The 17,054-nt window shown below is 33.0% G+C and overlaps 1 protein-coding gene across 2 annotated transcripts in view; it reads left to right on the top strand.

Annotated features, from left to right (window-relative positions):
• The window catches only part of LOC142327727 (tripeptidyl-peptidase 2-like), a 147,632-nt gene that overhangs the window by 9,354 nt on the left and 121,224 nt on the right, over positions 1-17,054 (top strand). Inside the window, exon 1 of one of the 2 annotated variants that reach the window (XM_075371013.1) lies at positions 3,508-3,606. The exons of the other annotated variant lie outside the window; for it this stretch is intronic. Within the exon in view, the coding sequence (XP_075227128.1) occupies positions 3,586-3,606 (21 nt within the window). The 5' untranslated portion in view covers positions 3,508-3,585. Of the gene's footprint in view, positions 1-3,507; positions 3,607-17,054 lie in introns of those variants that run through there. 2 annotated transcript variants of the gene reach the window in all.

Raw genomic sequence — 17,054 nt, 5'->3', positions numbered from 1 at the left:
GAAGCTGCTGCGAGGGACACAGAACACTTTCGCTCCCGCAGTGCCGACCCTGGCGTCCTGGTGGAAGGTAGTTTTTGTTTTTAATCCGCGTATGTACGTAACGTTCCTTGTTCGTTCTCTTTTTTACTTTAGTCGGTGGAAGGGATATGAAAGCGGTTTAGTTGTTTTTTCAATAGCGATCAGAAGATGGCAGAAAGCAAGGGCTCTGAATGCCAAATCTGTTTAAAAACACGCTCGAAGGGAGAAAGAGAAGGTAATTATTAAAATCGAATTTTGTATTTGTTTCTATGTTCGTAGAAATTTAAATTAAACACTGTTGGAGTAAAGCGTTTTTAAACGGACATTTTATTAGTTTATTATCTAACAATACCGAAACATATTATCGGTATTGACATTTTATTATTTATTCTGTTAATACCGAATACAATGCGCTTAAAAACCACGTACCGTATTCTTGAATGTGACGAAGTGTAGAATTAGATTATTATTCTGCTTTCAGCTATCCTATTCGATTCTTTTTTTTTCGGTTCTTTTACGTCGCAGAAAACTTGAACCGCGGTCTTGAAAAGGCCCAAATAAATATTTTCTGAAGCAGCACCCCCACTAATTTTAGCTTCGAGCCGTCACCGATTTCTTTTAACACACCCTCCGATGTACATATTAAACGCGGTCGTCATGATTTACCACGTTTTTCTGGTTTTAATCTTCCTCTGTCTATAAACCGTCTATGAACGGATGAAAACACCGTACAAAAAGGTAACACTCGATCGGGAATGTGTTCCTGATACAGCCGTCCAGTGTCAAGGATGTTGCAACGTGCGAGACGAAGGCACATTAAACGCTTACCAGGAATTTCTAAGTCGGTATAAATATGATTCGCATTACCTGCCGTGGTGAGTAAGGTAACGCTTAAAAATGTAATTAATTAACTCGCACCGCACAGATCGATGCATACACTCGGTCAATAGCAACAGACGAACCGGGTATTAATTTTTATTTACATTTACGACTTGTTAATTGAAACGTATGTTTTAATGCAAGATACATTTCAATATTAATATCGTTTATTATAATAACGTTTTAATGATTTTCATATTTTACTTTACCGTAATATTTTCAATATTATTAAAGTATTATAATACTTATTATACGATAGTATTAATAAATTTATTCCGGTGGAGATCGTGTGTCGAATTGTTTAATTTTATTTGGGAGGAAATGAAAACTATTTTTTTAATCTAGAGCGATCGCATCAAGAAATTTGCCGTAATCTTGTTACTTATAAACAGATTTGAATAAATAGACTGTCATTTTCTTTGTTAGAACACATGTAGGTCGTGAAATCACACGAAACATACGGGTACCAGAACAGAAATTTGTAGTGTAACGAAAAGGTCAATACCGTTCTGCTTTAATAACTCCTTAACTATTAGTCTCAGAGACGAAAATGCGGTGTCATTCTATAACTTACATGGTCAGCTCGCCGATACGACTTTGAGTTTGCGTCACCGGTCTTGGTTATTTGGAAATTAAATCCTTTAGCTCTGTTTTCATTGCACTCACCCGCCGTAAAACGTACCGATCCGATCTTTCGCTAAATACGCTCAAACCTGTGCGCTAGCGCGGCTGTTAAGTATAAACTTATGAAGACTAAAAAGTAGAAAATAAAAGATATATAAAAAAAACTTTTTAAAAACCACTCTTATATTAAACGCACTAAAAAGTGGAAAATAAAAAATACGTAAAATAATTTTTTAAACGCCTCTCTTTAATTAAAATACTAAAATGTAAAAAACAATTTTAGTACGGTATTTCAAAATGGATTTGACAAAAAGCTTTGACGGTGATATCTAAGATTACGTGTAAGTCATAGCTGCAAGTTATAAATTTGATGTTTTTGCCAATTTTTCTTAAGCACGATGAATAGGCTAAAGAGAGGAGTGCAAACATGCATAACAAAAAATTGGTAAAAACATCAAATTTTTCATTTGAAGCTACGACTTTCACATAATCGTAGATATCATCATCAAACCTTGTTGTCAAATCCATTCTGAGATACCGTACTAAAGTTATTTTTACCTTTCAACGCGTTTAATTTAAAGGTGGTATTTTTTTAAAAAAATGTACATATTTTTCATTTATTTATGCGATTGTTTTTCTTCATAAAATAATAAACTAAAACCAAAAGTAGGCATCGAATTGTACCGATCATTATCGTAAAATCCAGATATGTTAGTATCAATTTCTAGAGTTAAATTTCTATTTTAACTTTGTTATATCAATTTTTCTCCGTCTATGAATCATGAGACCTTGCCGATGGTGAGGGAGCTTGAGTGTTCAGCGATACAGAGCGGCTGGGCCGAAGATGCAACCGTATCGGAGAGGTATCTGTTGAGAGCCAGACAAAGGAATGATTCCTGAAAGAGGATAGCAGCTCTTTCAATAGTTGTTAAGAGCGTAGGTCAGGGCGACTTAAACGGCCATATCGACATCACTCGATCCTCTGAGTACTGTGTAGCTGAAAGCAATAGAAAACTACAGCCGCTTTTTTTTCCAAGAAAATGTAACACTCTGCATTTTCATTTAACAAAAATGGAGGCGCCTTCCTTGGTAAAATATTCCGGAGGTAAACTAGTCCCCTGTTTGGATCTCCAGATGGGGATTACTAAGGAAGGGGTCGCCAGAAAATTAAAAAATAACATTCTACGAGTCGGGAACGTGGAATGTTAGAAGTCTAAAAAAGGTCGGTAGGTTAGAAAATTTAAAGAGGGAAACGGATAGGATAAATCTAGATGTAGTAGGAATTAGCGAGGTTCGGTGGGAAGAGGAAAACAACTTTCGGCCAGGTGATTTTTAAAAAATTAACTCCGCTTCAAATAACGGGCAGGCAGGAATTAGGTTTGGTAATGAACAAGAAGATAGGGAAGAGAGTAGAGTATTTCAAAACGCATAGCGATAGAATCATTGTAATAAGGATAGAATCTAAACCTAAACCGATATCGATTGATAACATCTATATGCCTACAAGCAACCGTGATGATGAGATAGAGATACGAAGAAATTGATGAAGCGATTAAACAGATAAAAGGAGTTAAAAAATTTAATAATATTGGAGATTGGAATGCAAACATTGGAAAAGGCAAGAATAACCTAACCGCTAGACCAGCCTGCAAAACTTATTTATTAAATAAGTAATACCGTTTTAAATATATTACAATTGAAAATACTTTATAAGTATAAGATAATGAAATATTTACTCGAAGGTTTAAACCCGATAATTCAACGTTAATATAGAACTACAAGTAAAAAAAAAAAACACATTAAAACAAATTAAAATGTTTTTAAAACAAAGATAGTAAAAACGTGCGGGCTATCTTTGTGTATTGCGATTACGAGTGATGAAACCAAAAAGGAAGAGAATACAGTCTATGTTGAGTAATTGCTGGGTGTGGATTATTTACCGCCTAGCTGTCGCCTATTTAAAACCGTTTCGAAGGATATCGTATTTGCTTAGGGAGTTATTTCTAGTTATAATTTATCTTTCGTCATACGAGTATTTTATATAAATAAAAAGCAATATAGAAAATGATTTTTGTACCCGACTCGGTAAGTAATTTAAGTAATATTTTATTTTTAAATAACGTGATGGCGGGGTAGTATGTTAATTTATTAACAGAATAAACGGGAAGTGTAAAATCAAATGAACCGACCTAATATCCTAAACTTTTTTTTTACAAAATACCATTCAAATCGGTTTGTACTAATTTAAGCAGAAATTATTTTTGTCGCTTTATGAACTTCAATGGATTTAGACAATGACAATCGATGTAGATTTATCTCGATATATACAACGTTATTAAATTTACTAAAGAAGTTTTAGGTTGCTTATTTATATACATTTTTTACGATTTATATAGTAGTGAGAACGATGTGGTTTTGAACTGTAGTAAACATTCCGGGGTTCATAAGAAGAAACAAAGAAAATTAATATTATACGTTTTATTATTTTCATAATATAATTTGTCAAACGTAATACAAAATTTTATTTAATTCGTACAAACAAATTTAACTGTAGCGAAGGACGCCGGATCCGTTAGTTACAGATAAAAATTTGCTTTGTAAGAATACAAAATAAAGGAACTTATTTTAAGTACGAGTACAATAAAAAGAGGGAAGCCGGTTTATTTTGCTGTATAATCTTCTTATTTCAAATCGCATTAAAACACCTAATTATTATAGGGATTTTAATTATACAATTCTCGGTTAACCGACTTTCCCGTCCATTTATCCGAACGTTCGCGTTGTTTTCGGTAAACGTTAAAATTTAATTTTAACTGCACGACTCATGCTTCTGACAAAATACCGTCGATCGGACTCGTGAGGAAGGTTCCTGTAGCAAATTCCTATATTACGGATCGGATCGAGTTTCTTTAGACGATTCAACGGCAGGGCCGTATAGCTATCGATCCGTAATCTTTTCTGGTAATTTATTCTTGTACGACCGAAATATATAGACGTTAATATATTTATTACATCATGCACACACCGGTACCGGCGCAAGTGTAATGCTATTAGTGACATTAGACCTTCTTTTGAAATAATTTTTAGAATATTGGTGAAATTCAAAAACAGATTAAACTGAATAATGGAAGTTAACATTTTTTTTTTTATATTCTGTTTTATCGTTACACGTTTACAACAACAATAATTAATGATTTTCAAAACTACAACTTATGTCTGTAGCGTGACAAAACGGTATTTAATTAACGATTACAACCGGAAATTATTGTAAACAAAATGTAATTAATGTGTTCGTTTGAACCGTTTATACGTATTAATATTTTATTTTAATACGCTAAATTTTTTTAGATCCGATTAAAATATCACAACTAAACTAGCAGTCTCCTACCAAAATATAGATCGTTTCAAGTTAAGAGAATTTGATTTTCTGTTTAACTGTGAAAAGTTATTTAAGGATTCCGATACTTTATATTTTAATGTAATAGTATATGATAACCTAATGTCTGGCGATGACCTGAAATGAATTGTCACTTCTGGCTATCGCAAACGCATCGTTAAGAATAACAAGCGTACCGTACCGGGCTTAATAAAGCAGATGAAGAGTAGTCTGTCATTCATTACCTTCTTCGAAAAGACATATATATGGTTTTATATGCCTGGCCCGCTGAAATTCATGTAATATTCAACTCTTCGAGTAGCGCCTTCGTTCTTTATCGACACACAGACCGACCGAAAAAGGAACGGCATTACTTTCAGAGAAAGCGTTTCACATCTGTGCCTGTTTAACCTAAGGTCCTTTATATGTACCACGGTAATGAAAAAAATTAATACGATTAACGTAAAGTTATAATTTCACGTATATCTTTCTGTAAACGTAACAGTATTTAATTAAAATTATTTTAACTTTAGTTTAATAGATTACTACTAAAAAAATTCCCCGAGGATATAAAAAGCACATATTTAGGATCGATTAATAGAAATATATCGATTCCAGATGATTTTTTTTTTAAAATTTGGATTATTCTAACATCGGCCTAATTATTGATAATAAGTATTTATTTACTTTATTAAAAAATTAACTGAAACGATGAAATCGTTCATTTTTACAAACGCATCAGTATAATGAAATTTTATCGATATTATTTATTTAAATTCTGTATACGATATAAAATAGATTCTTTCTGTTACTGAATTAACCGTAATACGTTCAGATTTTAAAAAGGTATCGGTAGAGGATACCCTTTTAGAATTTCCAACCGTTGTTTATTGTAATATTAACGATAAAAAAAGTTGCAGCAGCGTTGTTTGTCGGTATAACTAAGGTTTTGATACGGACAATCATTTTACTCTGCTTCGATGTCTATTTTTTTGCGCTCGTATCAGCCCGCTTAGGCTTGAGGCTTCTGGAGTTCAACAGATTAGAAACAGTATCGTTCCCGATACCGCTACTTTTTATTAATAATTTGAAGGCAAATTTGAGATGTTTGGAGATGATATTGCGTTACGCTATGAAGCCTGCTCGCTAAATGAATTGTCAAACAAAGCGGATAAGACAAAAGAGGGGTAAATTAAGATTTTCATTAAATTTGAATCGCATGGTTTTAAGCGGTGGGACAAAATTTATTATATTTAGTAAAATAAAGCAAATAACATATTCTAAATACTGAAGGTGTGGTAATCGTATCGTGCCTAAAAAATATTGATATTGACAATAACCAGGTTTACGTTATAAATATAATCTAACCAAAATTAACCTACACTCGCTTCGCTCGCTAACCTTACTAATTATTAACAGTAATCTTTTGAGTATTTAAATAACAAATTCAATAATTATCGCAATTATTTATTAAACGATCAAAAAATTACTGTTAATTAATCGAGGTTAGCGAGCGTAGGTTAAATTTGGTTAGATTATATTTTTAATTAATTATATACGATAACGCTTATATTTTTACGAGGATGCGGAGAATGTTTTAAACGACCGGTGGTACAAAACAGCAATTTTTTAGCGTGTTATCGGGTTATTTCTCCAACCCGGATATTCATAGTATCAATATTTCCTGCTATTCTGAGTTATTTCCGAGTGAAATACTTGCAAACGTTTTGGGTGGGAGGGAGAAACGGAAATATATATGTTTAACAGCGAGAAAGAAATTTTTGCAACATATTTTTCCTTCATTTGTTATATTTTGGGTATGTAATATTTTATCTGTACACCGATTGTATTTATATAAGATTTTCAAACAATTCTTTAAGAGTGGAAATAGAAACGATGAAAATATAAATGTACATAGGCAAAATTTAAGAATAAACTATAACTTCTGTTATGGAAACTGATAACTGAACCTAACCCCGAAATTATCTAATTATTTGCCAAATTTCATTAAAAATAAAAAATAAAAAAATTCGTAATCGAATTAAAGGTGTTATTTGAAGGGTAAAAATGTTCTTGAAGTAATTCAGTAAATAATATTTGTTTGCGATAAAGAGTTTTTTCTACAACGTTTCTAAAATCGACGTATGATTTTTAATTTAGTTACATCAGTTTTATAATTGTATTCCAAATAATGTGTTTATCGCTATTCTTATATTTGTAACTTCGTCTTAAGTGCCCGATGAATAAATCGGTTACAGCGCTAAATATATTTTTATTTAATTACGAATATTTGTTTCAGCAAAATCTAATTTTTATTAACGAACTCAAAGATTAAACGCGTAATAAATTCTTGCCGTATCGCTTTTGAATGACGACTGAAAATTCTATTACGCTGGAATGATCTTTATTAACTTAATGAATAATAATTAATTTTTTTTCTTTGTAGAAAAGAAATTGCGGAATAAATAAATAAATTTTGAATATTTTTTTACAAACTACATACTGTTTTTTGTTATATCCGAATACATGTTTATATAAAATAAATATTAAAAAAGGAAATGTAATTTTACGACCGAGAAAAATGCTTTTCAGTCGTGGATTTATTGCGTTTCATTATTTTTAGTCGCAATTATAGTAAATTACAGAATCTTTAAAATTTTACAGTATTTTTTGTGGCATTGAACAAATTTGGAACATATGAGGTACAAGAACCGTCATTCGGATAATAATTTTTCTGATAGTAATGTCGTTCATTCACTACATCTGCGATCATAGCGAGAACGGAGAGCATCACCTGCATCTTAGTTCAACGCAGGTATGCAGCAGAAGCTGTTGGTTCAGCTTAACGAAGAAGGAAACAGGAAACCGCTTCACTCCTGAGGTTTCCTACGTAAACCCGGTAGGTTTTGTTTGGTATTATTGAGAATGCATTTCAAGTTGCGGTTTGTGACCGGTGTCAGGCTGTTTTAATACTTTCCTAACGCCGGTTATTTATTCTTATGTAGTGAAAAAGTAGTGATTCAAGAAATAAGTTTAAAAGCTACAAAAAACCTGTACATTATTACTTTTGTCTGCTGCCGTAAATAATATACAAATAAAATGAAGACTTTAAAATCCTGCTTGTAAAAGGTGCGAACGAGGTGTCGACTGATAAGTGGAAACCGTGCGTGAAGCGTGTTACAGAAGAAGAGAATGTGGTACTTAGATAATTTTCTCGATGTTGTGGTCGATAAACTAATAATTAATGTACAAAAATTTCTGCTTATTTAATTCTACGACGCTTCGATTAATTACGTCAGAAGTTCAGAGAATTATCACTTAAAATATTTAAATCCATCAACCGTCAGAAATTCAGCGTTTAATAACGCTGTATTTTTTATTATTATGATATAATTCTTAAATACCGTAATATATTTGCGAGATATATATAAGAAAAATTTCCGTGTTTCATTCTTACTAATTTGTGCATTAACGTACATAAATTTATATGTATGTGTGTGTCTGTATATATATCGCAGGGAAATGATGAAAATGCAGATTTGATCAAATCCCTAAGGTAGATGATCAGTTTACGGAAGATGTTCAATTACAACTCTGCGGGGTGATTTCCTTAAAGAAACTAAGCGATTTGATCAAATCCCTTAATTTTTTTAGTGAAAAGATGAAATAATATAATTAATTTTATAAAAGCTAATTTTGTTTAAAGTTTAGTTTAGTTTAGTCGTAAGTTAAGCCGGTTTTGTTTGTACATAATTTTGTAATCGATTTGATTTTTTCTATATCTGAACCCGTTTTTCTAAGTTTGGTACTTGATAAAACTCGAAGTATAGAAAACAGTAATAAAAATGCGCGCAAACTTCCTCGCGTAATGAGCTGTGCTAGTACTGACTTGCTTATTTCAGCTATATATATGTGTGTGTTTATGTATACATTTTGTCTTCTATACATTACACCTATGTAAGTCTATATTCGTGAATCGCCTGTATTAATCAAGAACCACCTGTACTGTTTATTAATTTTTAATAAATTATTCAACACCTATTTTACTATATATTTGTTTTTACTAACGGTACTGTTTTGAATGAATTTAAAAATATTATTGTTAATACATTTGTAGTAACTCGAAAAAGTCGTGTTTTATGTAATAAATAATTTATCTAATAATTTAACGCAAATGTCATAGCTTGTGCCGTGGGAATGTGAAAATTGAAACGAGTAACAAATGAAATTGAATTCTGAAGGAGAAGCAGAAACGCGCTACGACTTGGCAATGAAATTACAAGAAAGTGTTTGTCAGAAGTAGTATCTATAAAGCACTGATATGCCCGTTTTAAGCAAACGAGGAAAATGTTGTTATATCCGCATAGTAACGGAAAGTAAGGAATTGCTATTTGGATGGCCGCTTATATATTGGGTGCCGAGTAATTTGTTTTTTTTTTTTTTTTTTTTTTTTTGTGGGGGTGTTGCTGTACATCACTCTTACTTTTGGGATGTGCGGTAATTAATTGTTTTAATAGTCTTTTACTACTTGGGTCGCATACATACACACACACGCGCGCGAGCGCCGATATTTTTTCTCGATAAAAATGTAATTCCTCATTTACCTTTATCGAATAATATCGTTCAATAATACCAAATTGCTTAATCGCTCGCTGAAATTTTAAAACTACTAAAGACAAATCGATGAAAGTGTGATACACGTTCTCCTTAAGGTTCGAATGCACTAAAACCTGTCCACAGGATCCGGAGTTAAAGTAAAAAAAACTAGGTCTTTTGGTGCGTTTTCATGTGTTTACTTAACTGTCCTGGCGGGGTCCGTCATGACCCCGATTATTTAATCGTTAAAAAAACACTCGATTTTATTTTTTTTTATGTTGAACATATATTTTCTTATTTATCGCTTACATTTTGACAAAAGTTTGAGTTTTTAAACGTAAAAGTTTTTTTTTTTCAAAAAACGTGAATAGGTTCTTCCGATCAGAAACTTTTCCGCAAGTATTTTTAAAAACTCGATAAAATCCTATTTTAATATCTTTTTCTGTTATCTTTCGCTTTTGAACTCTACATAACCGGTTCTTGTCCCCTGAAAATACGAAAGTGTTTCCAGACTATGTATTTGTTGAATTCATCATGGTAAATACGGGCTATAAAAATCGAAGTTTTTTTACACACCTTTTTTAATCCTCGCAGCTTTCACAGATCACTTCCTGCATGCGATGATCCTTGCAGACTCTTTTGAACCGCTTGGGGCGTGAAGTTGAATGTTTCTTTCTAGATTACAAGGACAGTGACACCGTTGTCTTTTTAGTCGATGAAGTTCTGAGTCGGTGGGTGGTTGAGGCTCTTCTGAAATCGAGTACAGATTCTCCTGAGTGTAGATTACAGCTCTTTGGGAAAATCGCTCGTTTGCAAACGTCTTGCCAGCCGGCTATCGATTAGACTTCTTCCTAAAGAAACGAGGAACTCAAGACCCCTTGTTTTCAATACAGGGTAGAAGCGTGAAAAATGATGTTAGCGTTAACTCCAGATATGTCCTTTACAGCATACCAAACAACCATAGGCCACCTTCGCATGCGGCATCCGACGGAAAACCGAGCGTATTTTTTGGTCCGATGAATCTACACCCGCTTTTGTGATATTGAGAAAATGAATAATTTCGGGTTTCTTATCATCTCGATCTTCCACAATTGATTTTTCACGGTGCATTGAAAAAATAAGCGTAACTGCTTTGTTGTATTTTGCCACATATGAGACTAAAGTCTTATTAGCATTAAAAGCAAAGTTTATTGAAAAAACTTCTTTGTCTTTTACAGGCAAATAGCTTTTTGGAATTTCAAACTTTTTTCCTCATCGTCTCCGCATAATTAAGACGTTGTTATTTGAGCTCGTCCATTAATTCAACAGAAAAAAAGTAGTAATCTCCTGTAACGTTTGTGTTTGATTTCACAATGAATCGATGATTCACAATGACAAGAAGATTCAAAATTTCGAAAGTCGGCTTTATAGTTATGTTTTGGAATAGGATATCGGGTTGCACAGTAGACAGATCCGTTGATAAAATAACTTGTTCTTGCTTCCAATAATATAAATATCTTAATCCCATATTTGGCTGGCGTACTTTTCATGTAAGCTCTTTCCTCTGAATAGGGGCAAGTAGTATACTGTCCGCATGAGTAGTTAGATGCTAAGTTTTCAACGAACTTTTATAAATCCAGAAATCGCTGCCGATTGGTCGCTTTGCTTTCTTTTTATTCTTGTGGATATACTGTCAAAACCCAAATCGGTAAGCAAATACAAAATTTTGTTTTCGCTCATCGTAACTCTAAATATATCTTTTCCAGTGCCATCGGTGGCAGATAAAGAAAATATATCTTCGTGGTTTGACATAAAATCTCCAGCTAAATAGATCGACCCAAAAAAAACCCTTCCGGTTCATCTTTGTCGATGTGTTGTAAACGGTGACGGTTGAAAGTTTTCTCTCCTCATTTTGTCGCTAAATAAGTTAGCTTTTCACTTGTACGTTCGACGATTTCATCTATCGTATAACATCAACGATTAAACGCTACGATTGCGCAGGTGTTTCTGGTTTATTGTTTGGTGCATTTCCTACAATACCGGGAATCTTGGAAATGATATTACGAGCTCGAATTTGAGAAGCGAATAGGGGATGCAAACTCCATTTGAAAGCAGAGGAATCTTTTTCTTCATCGTCTTTGTATTTCTTCGTCCAAGTACACGCATAGCAGTCACTTGATTTCCGGGCAGGTCTTCATTAACAAGCGCTTCATCAGGTTCTTGAGGAACTGACTGACTGAGACGGTCGGTCAGGATTCGATGCAGTACTATCAAAGCTTTCTTCAGATAGTTCTTCATCGGACAATATGAAATCGGGGTCCTCTTCAGTGTTGACACCAAACATTTCAGACTTAGTGTCACGGTCACGTTCCTCCAAACCGTCAGACGTTCCAGAAATCTCATCGTTGTCGATAAGATTTTTTTTTTAAAACGGATCTTATCTCATCAGACTTAAGAGTATCTTGCCTCTTGTCGCCTAGTCAAGTTTCTTATTTATATAAAATAAACGCACAGTTGCACTTAAGATAAATTAATATATAGCAGTATTTTCACTTAAAAACAAATATGTTTTCATAACACTTAGAAGAAGAGTAACTCTACTGGCCTGGTGGGGGTCAGACGAGACCCCAGGCGCCAGTAGTAAGTATGACGATAAATAACCAAGTGTAACCGAAGCCGTGTACTAGCGCTGCTTAACGGGAACTAAGATTACCTGATCGGGCAGTACTAGCTCTACAAGGTTTGGCGGGAAAATTCGGAATCGAAAACATTTAGGGTCAAAAATTACCCTTCCAGTGCAGTTAAGGGTTAACTTGAAGGGTGATAAGTTAGAAAGCCGAACCCACCGGGTTGGTCTAGCGGTTAACGCGTCTTCCCAAATCAACTGATTTGGAAGTCGAGAGTTAAAGCGTTCAAGTCCTAGTAAAGCCAGTTATTTTGTACACGGATTTGAATACTAGATCGTGGGTGGATACCGGTGTTCTTTGGCGGTCGGGTTTCAATTAACCGCACATCTCAGGAACGGTCGAACTGAGAATGTACAAGACTACACTTCATTTACACTCATATATTTCATCCTCCGAAGTATTATCTGAACGGTAGTTTCCGAAGGCTAAACAGGAAAAAGGAGAAGTTAGAAAGCCGAAATTATATCTTTGCAAGCACCACCAGGTACGAGCCGGTTTCCCGACTGTCAAAAAACGTCAAGTTTCTAACGCATATCAGATTTTTGCAAGCGACGCCGGGTGCGAAATGTTTTTGCAACGATTAAAATTCAAATGAAGCCAAAATTATTCGAGCACCTCAAGTTCTAGCTAGGTTTGCTATAGTACTTTAGTTTTTCGATAATCGAAAATGAAATCTGGAATGGGGACCGAAGAATCGGTTTTTCAATTTAACTTGTTTCGGGCCGATTTCAACCTTTTTCTTTTTTGCGAGTAGGACTCCAGAAGCACATACACAAATTACGGGTAACAGAATCAAAGCGGGTTGTTGGCAATTAGCCGTGTTAAGAAATTGATGTTGTCACAACTCGGATCTAATTGAAAAGGAGGAAGAAAAAACACAAATATTCAAGTATAATGTATTTATTCGAACGACATGAAGGTACCTGACAGTAAAAGAACACACGATACTAACATCATTTAATCTATATATATACTCGAATCTAGCGACAGCAAAGCATTGCCGGATCTGCTACTTTAATATAAAATTTCATCTAATAAAAATGTACCCTTTTCTCTATGTTTGTACGTCGAATTTTTGCAATTCAAACGTTAAGGGTATAACATATATTTTTATAATAATATTATATTTATATAAAGACAAAAATCTACTAGCGCGTTGAACAATGTTTTTTTTAACCATATTTCTCTAGTTTCTTAATAAGACAATATAATATTAAATATAAATGAAGAGTTATACTTAAAACGAAATTAATCACGCATCCATCAGTAATTTATTTCTTTTCAAATTTTACTTTAAAAATGTTCTGTTCTAAAGCGGTTCTAAATATTTTAGCGGTCGATTCGATTTGATTCGTTTGAAGTATCCGCAATTTTTTCCATTCTCTGATGTTTTGTTCTTTGCATTAACGTGTGAAAAAGTGTTTTCTTATGTTCAGAAATTTATTTATGCGAGGAAAGTAATCGAGCGGATTTTACTTTTCCTGTACGACTATACCAAAATTGAACTCCATTCTTGTGAAATACTTCTCCCTGAGATTTAAAAATAGAAAGATTTCACCTCGACGCCCGTAGGATATCCGATTTTACTAAACGTGCGTGTAATCAAAAGATGTTTTTGACTTTTCTTAGACCAAACATACGAACGGGCAAGCGATTCGCATTCGAGACAAAAAAATATTTAAAAAAAACCTGTTTCTGTCGGGTTGTTTATTATCGGATCTACTCTAACTTTTTTTAACAAAAGAATTTTATAATGTTTGTCGGTTCCATTTTTCACTCGTTTTTATTTCTTTATTTATTTACAAATAATTTTTACGCTTTAATAAATTTGCCGATTTCTTATGTCTGTAATTAAACACGTCGTGAAGAAAAAATATTTTGAAATGCGATTTATAATCTGTATTAATATTAAACAAGCAGTTTAATACGAAGTTTGTCCTTACAGCAAAACCGCTGATCGAGACCGAATTTTCGTCGGCAAAAATATTCTTCTATCGTTGAAACTTTCCCTTTGACATTTTCCGACCTTCTGACCGGTCGGCTAGTCTAAAAGACTTAGTCGATGTCTCTATTATTTTTTTTTCAGTTAATTAGCGGATTAAACGGTCTCGATCAAGGCGTGCTAAGAGGAACGGTTAACGAGTTTCACCTAAAACATAATGAGCCGTCTACGTTAAATAATTTACGCGAAGAACTTCAAAAGAGTATTCCTTTAAAGGTCCTACAACTACACTAGCGTCTACCGTGAAAGAGTTAGGATTTAATCGGTGTAAAACCGATAATCATAATAGGAATCGAAACGAGCACATACATATATTTTTAAAAAATTGAAAAATTTTGGGAGGGAAATTACGATAATTACTTTAAATTATTCGTAAATTAAAAAAACGTGTGGTATATATTTAAAAATTACTCGGTTATAATTTCCATCGTTAGACGTATTCAGATATCGATTGATATTTGTACGTATTGAATTCAAATTTAATTATTTATTAGTCGTCAATACCGTTTATACGATCAGAACTAGGTCAAGGCGCTTAAAACTATTCATTTTGTAGTTACACACATTATATACGCGGTTTCATAATGTCGTATTTAATACAGAAGCGGTAATTAATTTAAGAAAGAATACAGAATTAATATTTATTTACAAACACCGCATTTACACGAACATATTATTTAAACGTTAAGGAAATTAATTCGATAAGTCTGTATAGAAATCCTATTTATAATGATAATTTAATAATCTAATAGATTCCTTTAGCGGCTTTAAATGCAGTTTCTTTGGCATTTTTACCCGAGTAACAATGCCACCATGTGAATAATCAGAAAAAGAGGATATCGTGTGTAAACGCATTATAAACGTAAATACGTGTTAAATTATTCACGAAATAAATATATTTTCAACAAGACTAATCAATTTATTTAAAGATATAAATGAATCGAGGCTGTAAGTTCAGAATAACGAAATTTGGTCCTCCAGGCCGGACAATGTGAAGCTTATTTTTATCGTGGTATTCTTCAGTTCAAAGACGATCCGGGTTATAATTTTACAAATCTTCAACAGTCCAGGTTCCAAAACATCCGGTTCCCGTGAACGACTCTGTATTTTTTTATTTTAAATAAAATCGACAATAAATCTAAAATAAAATTACAAAGATTTTAAAACAACTTTAATATAGGCTTAATACAACGCGCCCTTCACATGACTATTCAAAATATGCATTTGTTAAGAAATATGAAGATCAACCGGTTAACAGAGAAGCACATTTAAGCAAAATTATCCGGGTAAAAATTTTGAAAACAATTTATTCGGTTTTCATCTTTATTCTTTAGTTTTATTCTTAAGTTTCAGTTTTTATTCGCGTTAAAGATGTTTTATATCTAAAACATAATTTTTTTAGTATGAAAAAAATCAGAGTCTATTGTATAAAAATTCTATCATTTTATCACAAAAAAGCTCTTTTTTACTTCGACATAAAAACAAAACAACCACCCAAAATCGCCGGCTATCTTTTCTTAACTTCAGCCGCTTTTTAAGTATATTTAGCACACCGTTTTGATTGTTTCTGTAAAAATAAAAAATTTAATTAAATTCGTAACTGACGTGCATCACTTACTCCCGGAAATGATTCGACCGTTTTGATGAATAAGGACGAAGCATCTCATTATTTCAAATATTAAAACCAATACGCAAGGCTGGCGATCGGAGCGTTCCGAACTAGCTTAATCGAAAGCGTATCGCGCCAAGTAAATGTTATATCTCTTGAGTACCGTAGAAAAATATTAACGATTACGGCATAACGACAAAAGCGACACCGTCTAACGTAGGTAATGACATACACACGGTTCTCATATCGATACAAAAACGCGAAGAAATCGCCCTACTCGTTGGAAGAGAGAGCGACAAAATACCTCGACGATCTCAATATCTACACGATTTGCTAAAACACCTTGGCTTCAGTCGACACCGGAAATACTAAAAGACAATTACGCCATTTCTACTACTAGTCGACAATTCCGCATCTTATCTACGTATACACACAGATAACTCCGAAATTCGAAAAAGACGTAGGCTATTTTCGGCTACGTCAGTCTTATTTTCTGCGATCGTTAAAATTCATCGACGAAACCGAAAAAGTAATAATCTCGAAAAAATTACTCGTGTAGAAAATCCTGCGTGCTGATTTCCCAGGAAACAAATCATCGTAACTCGATTGAGAATCGGATACGCTTACTTTAGCCGCGTACATCTAAGTATATTTTTAATTTAATATTATATTAACGCGTCCCGGTCGGTATATATCGCTAGCGACAAAGAAGGTCGATCCGTCCTTAAATAAATGAACAAAAGAAGATTTTATTTGTTTAATGTTTTTTATTATTTAATAATATTTTAAACCGATTAATTAATTTCTTTGACCTTCTCGTGCAAATACTTTTTTACAAATTTTTCATAATAATTTTAACGGTTTACTTTTCACAAAGAAATAATTTTTCCGTTTACAAAAACGCGTTACCGTACAAAACAGTTTTATTAAAAAGAAATTTATTAATTTAATATTTTAAAAAAGGAGCAAGTTTTTAGAAAGAGAAGAATTTTAACCCGCCATTCATCTCGTTATATTGTTTTCGATAAAAATTAATTTAAATAAAATTTCCTTTCCGTCAAATAAAATCTTTCGTTCCAGAAAATTATAAAATTCCATAGAAACAAGTTTTTTAAAGCGATTTTTATTTAATAAAAGTTTACGTTGAAATTAATCAATTTTTATTGAAAAATGAAGATAATATAAGGCATCTCTAATTTAATCGTTAAATACGCTTATCAAAAAACGGATTCTGAGAATGTAGTTTTGTTGAACGAAAAGTAAATTTTTATTGCAAATCCCATG

Source organism: Lycorma delicatula, chromosome 7, assembly GCF_047948215.1.
Source record: "Lycorma delicatula isolate Av1 chromosome 7, ASM4794821v1, whole genome shotgun sequence".
NCBI lineage: Eukaryota > Metazoa > Arthropoda > Insecta > Hemiptera > Fulgoridae > Lycorma > Lycorma delicatula.
The sequence above is the reverse complement of the archived record's forward strand: the minus strand, read 5'-3'. Positions and strand labels throughout refer to the sequence as shown.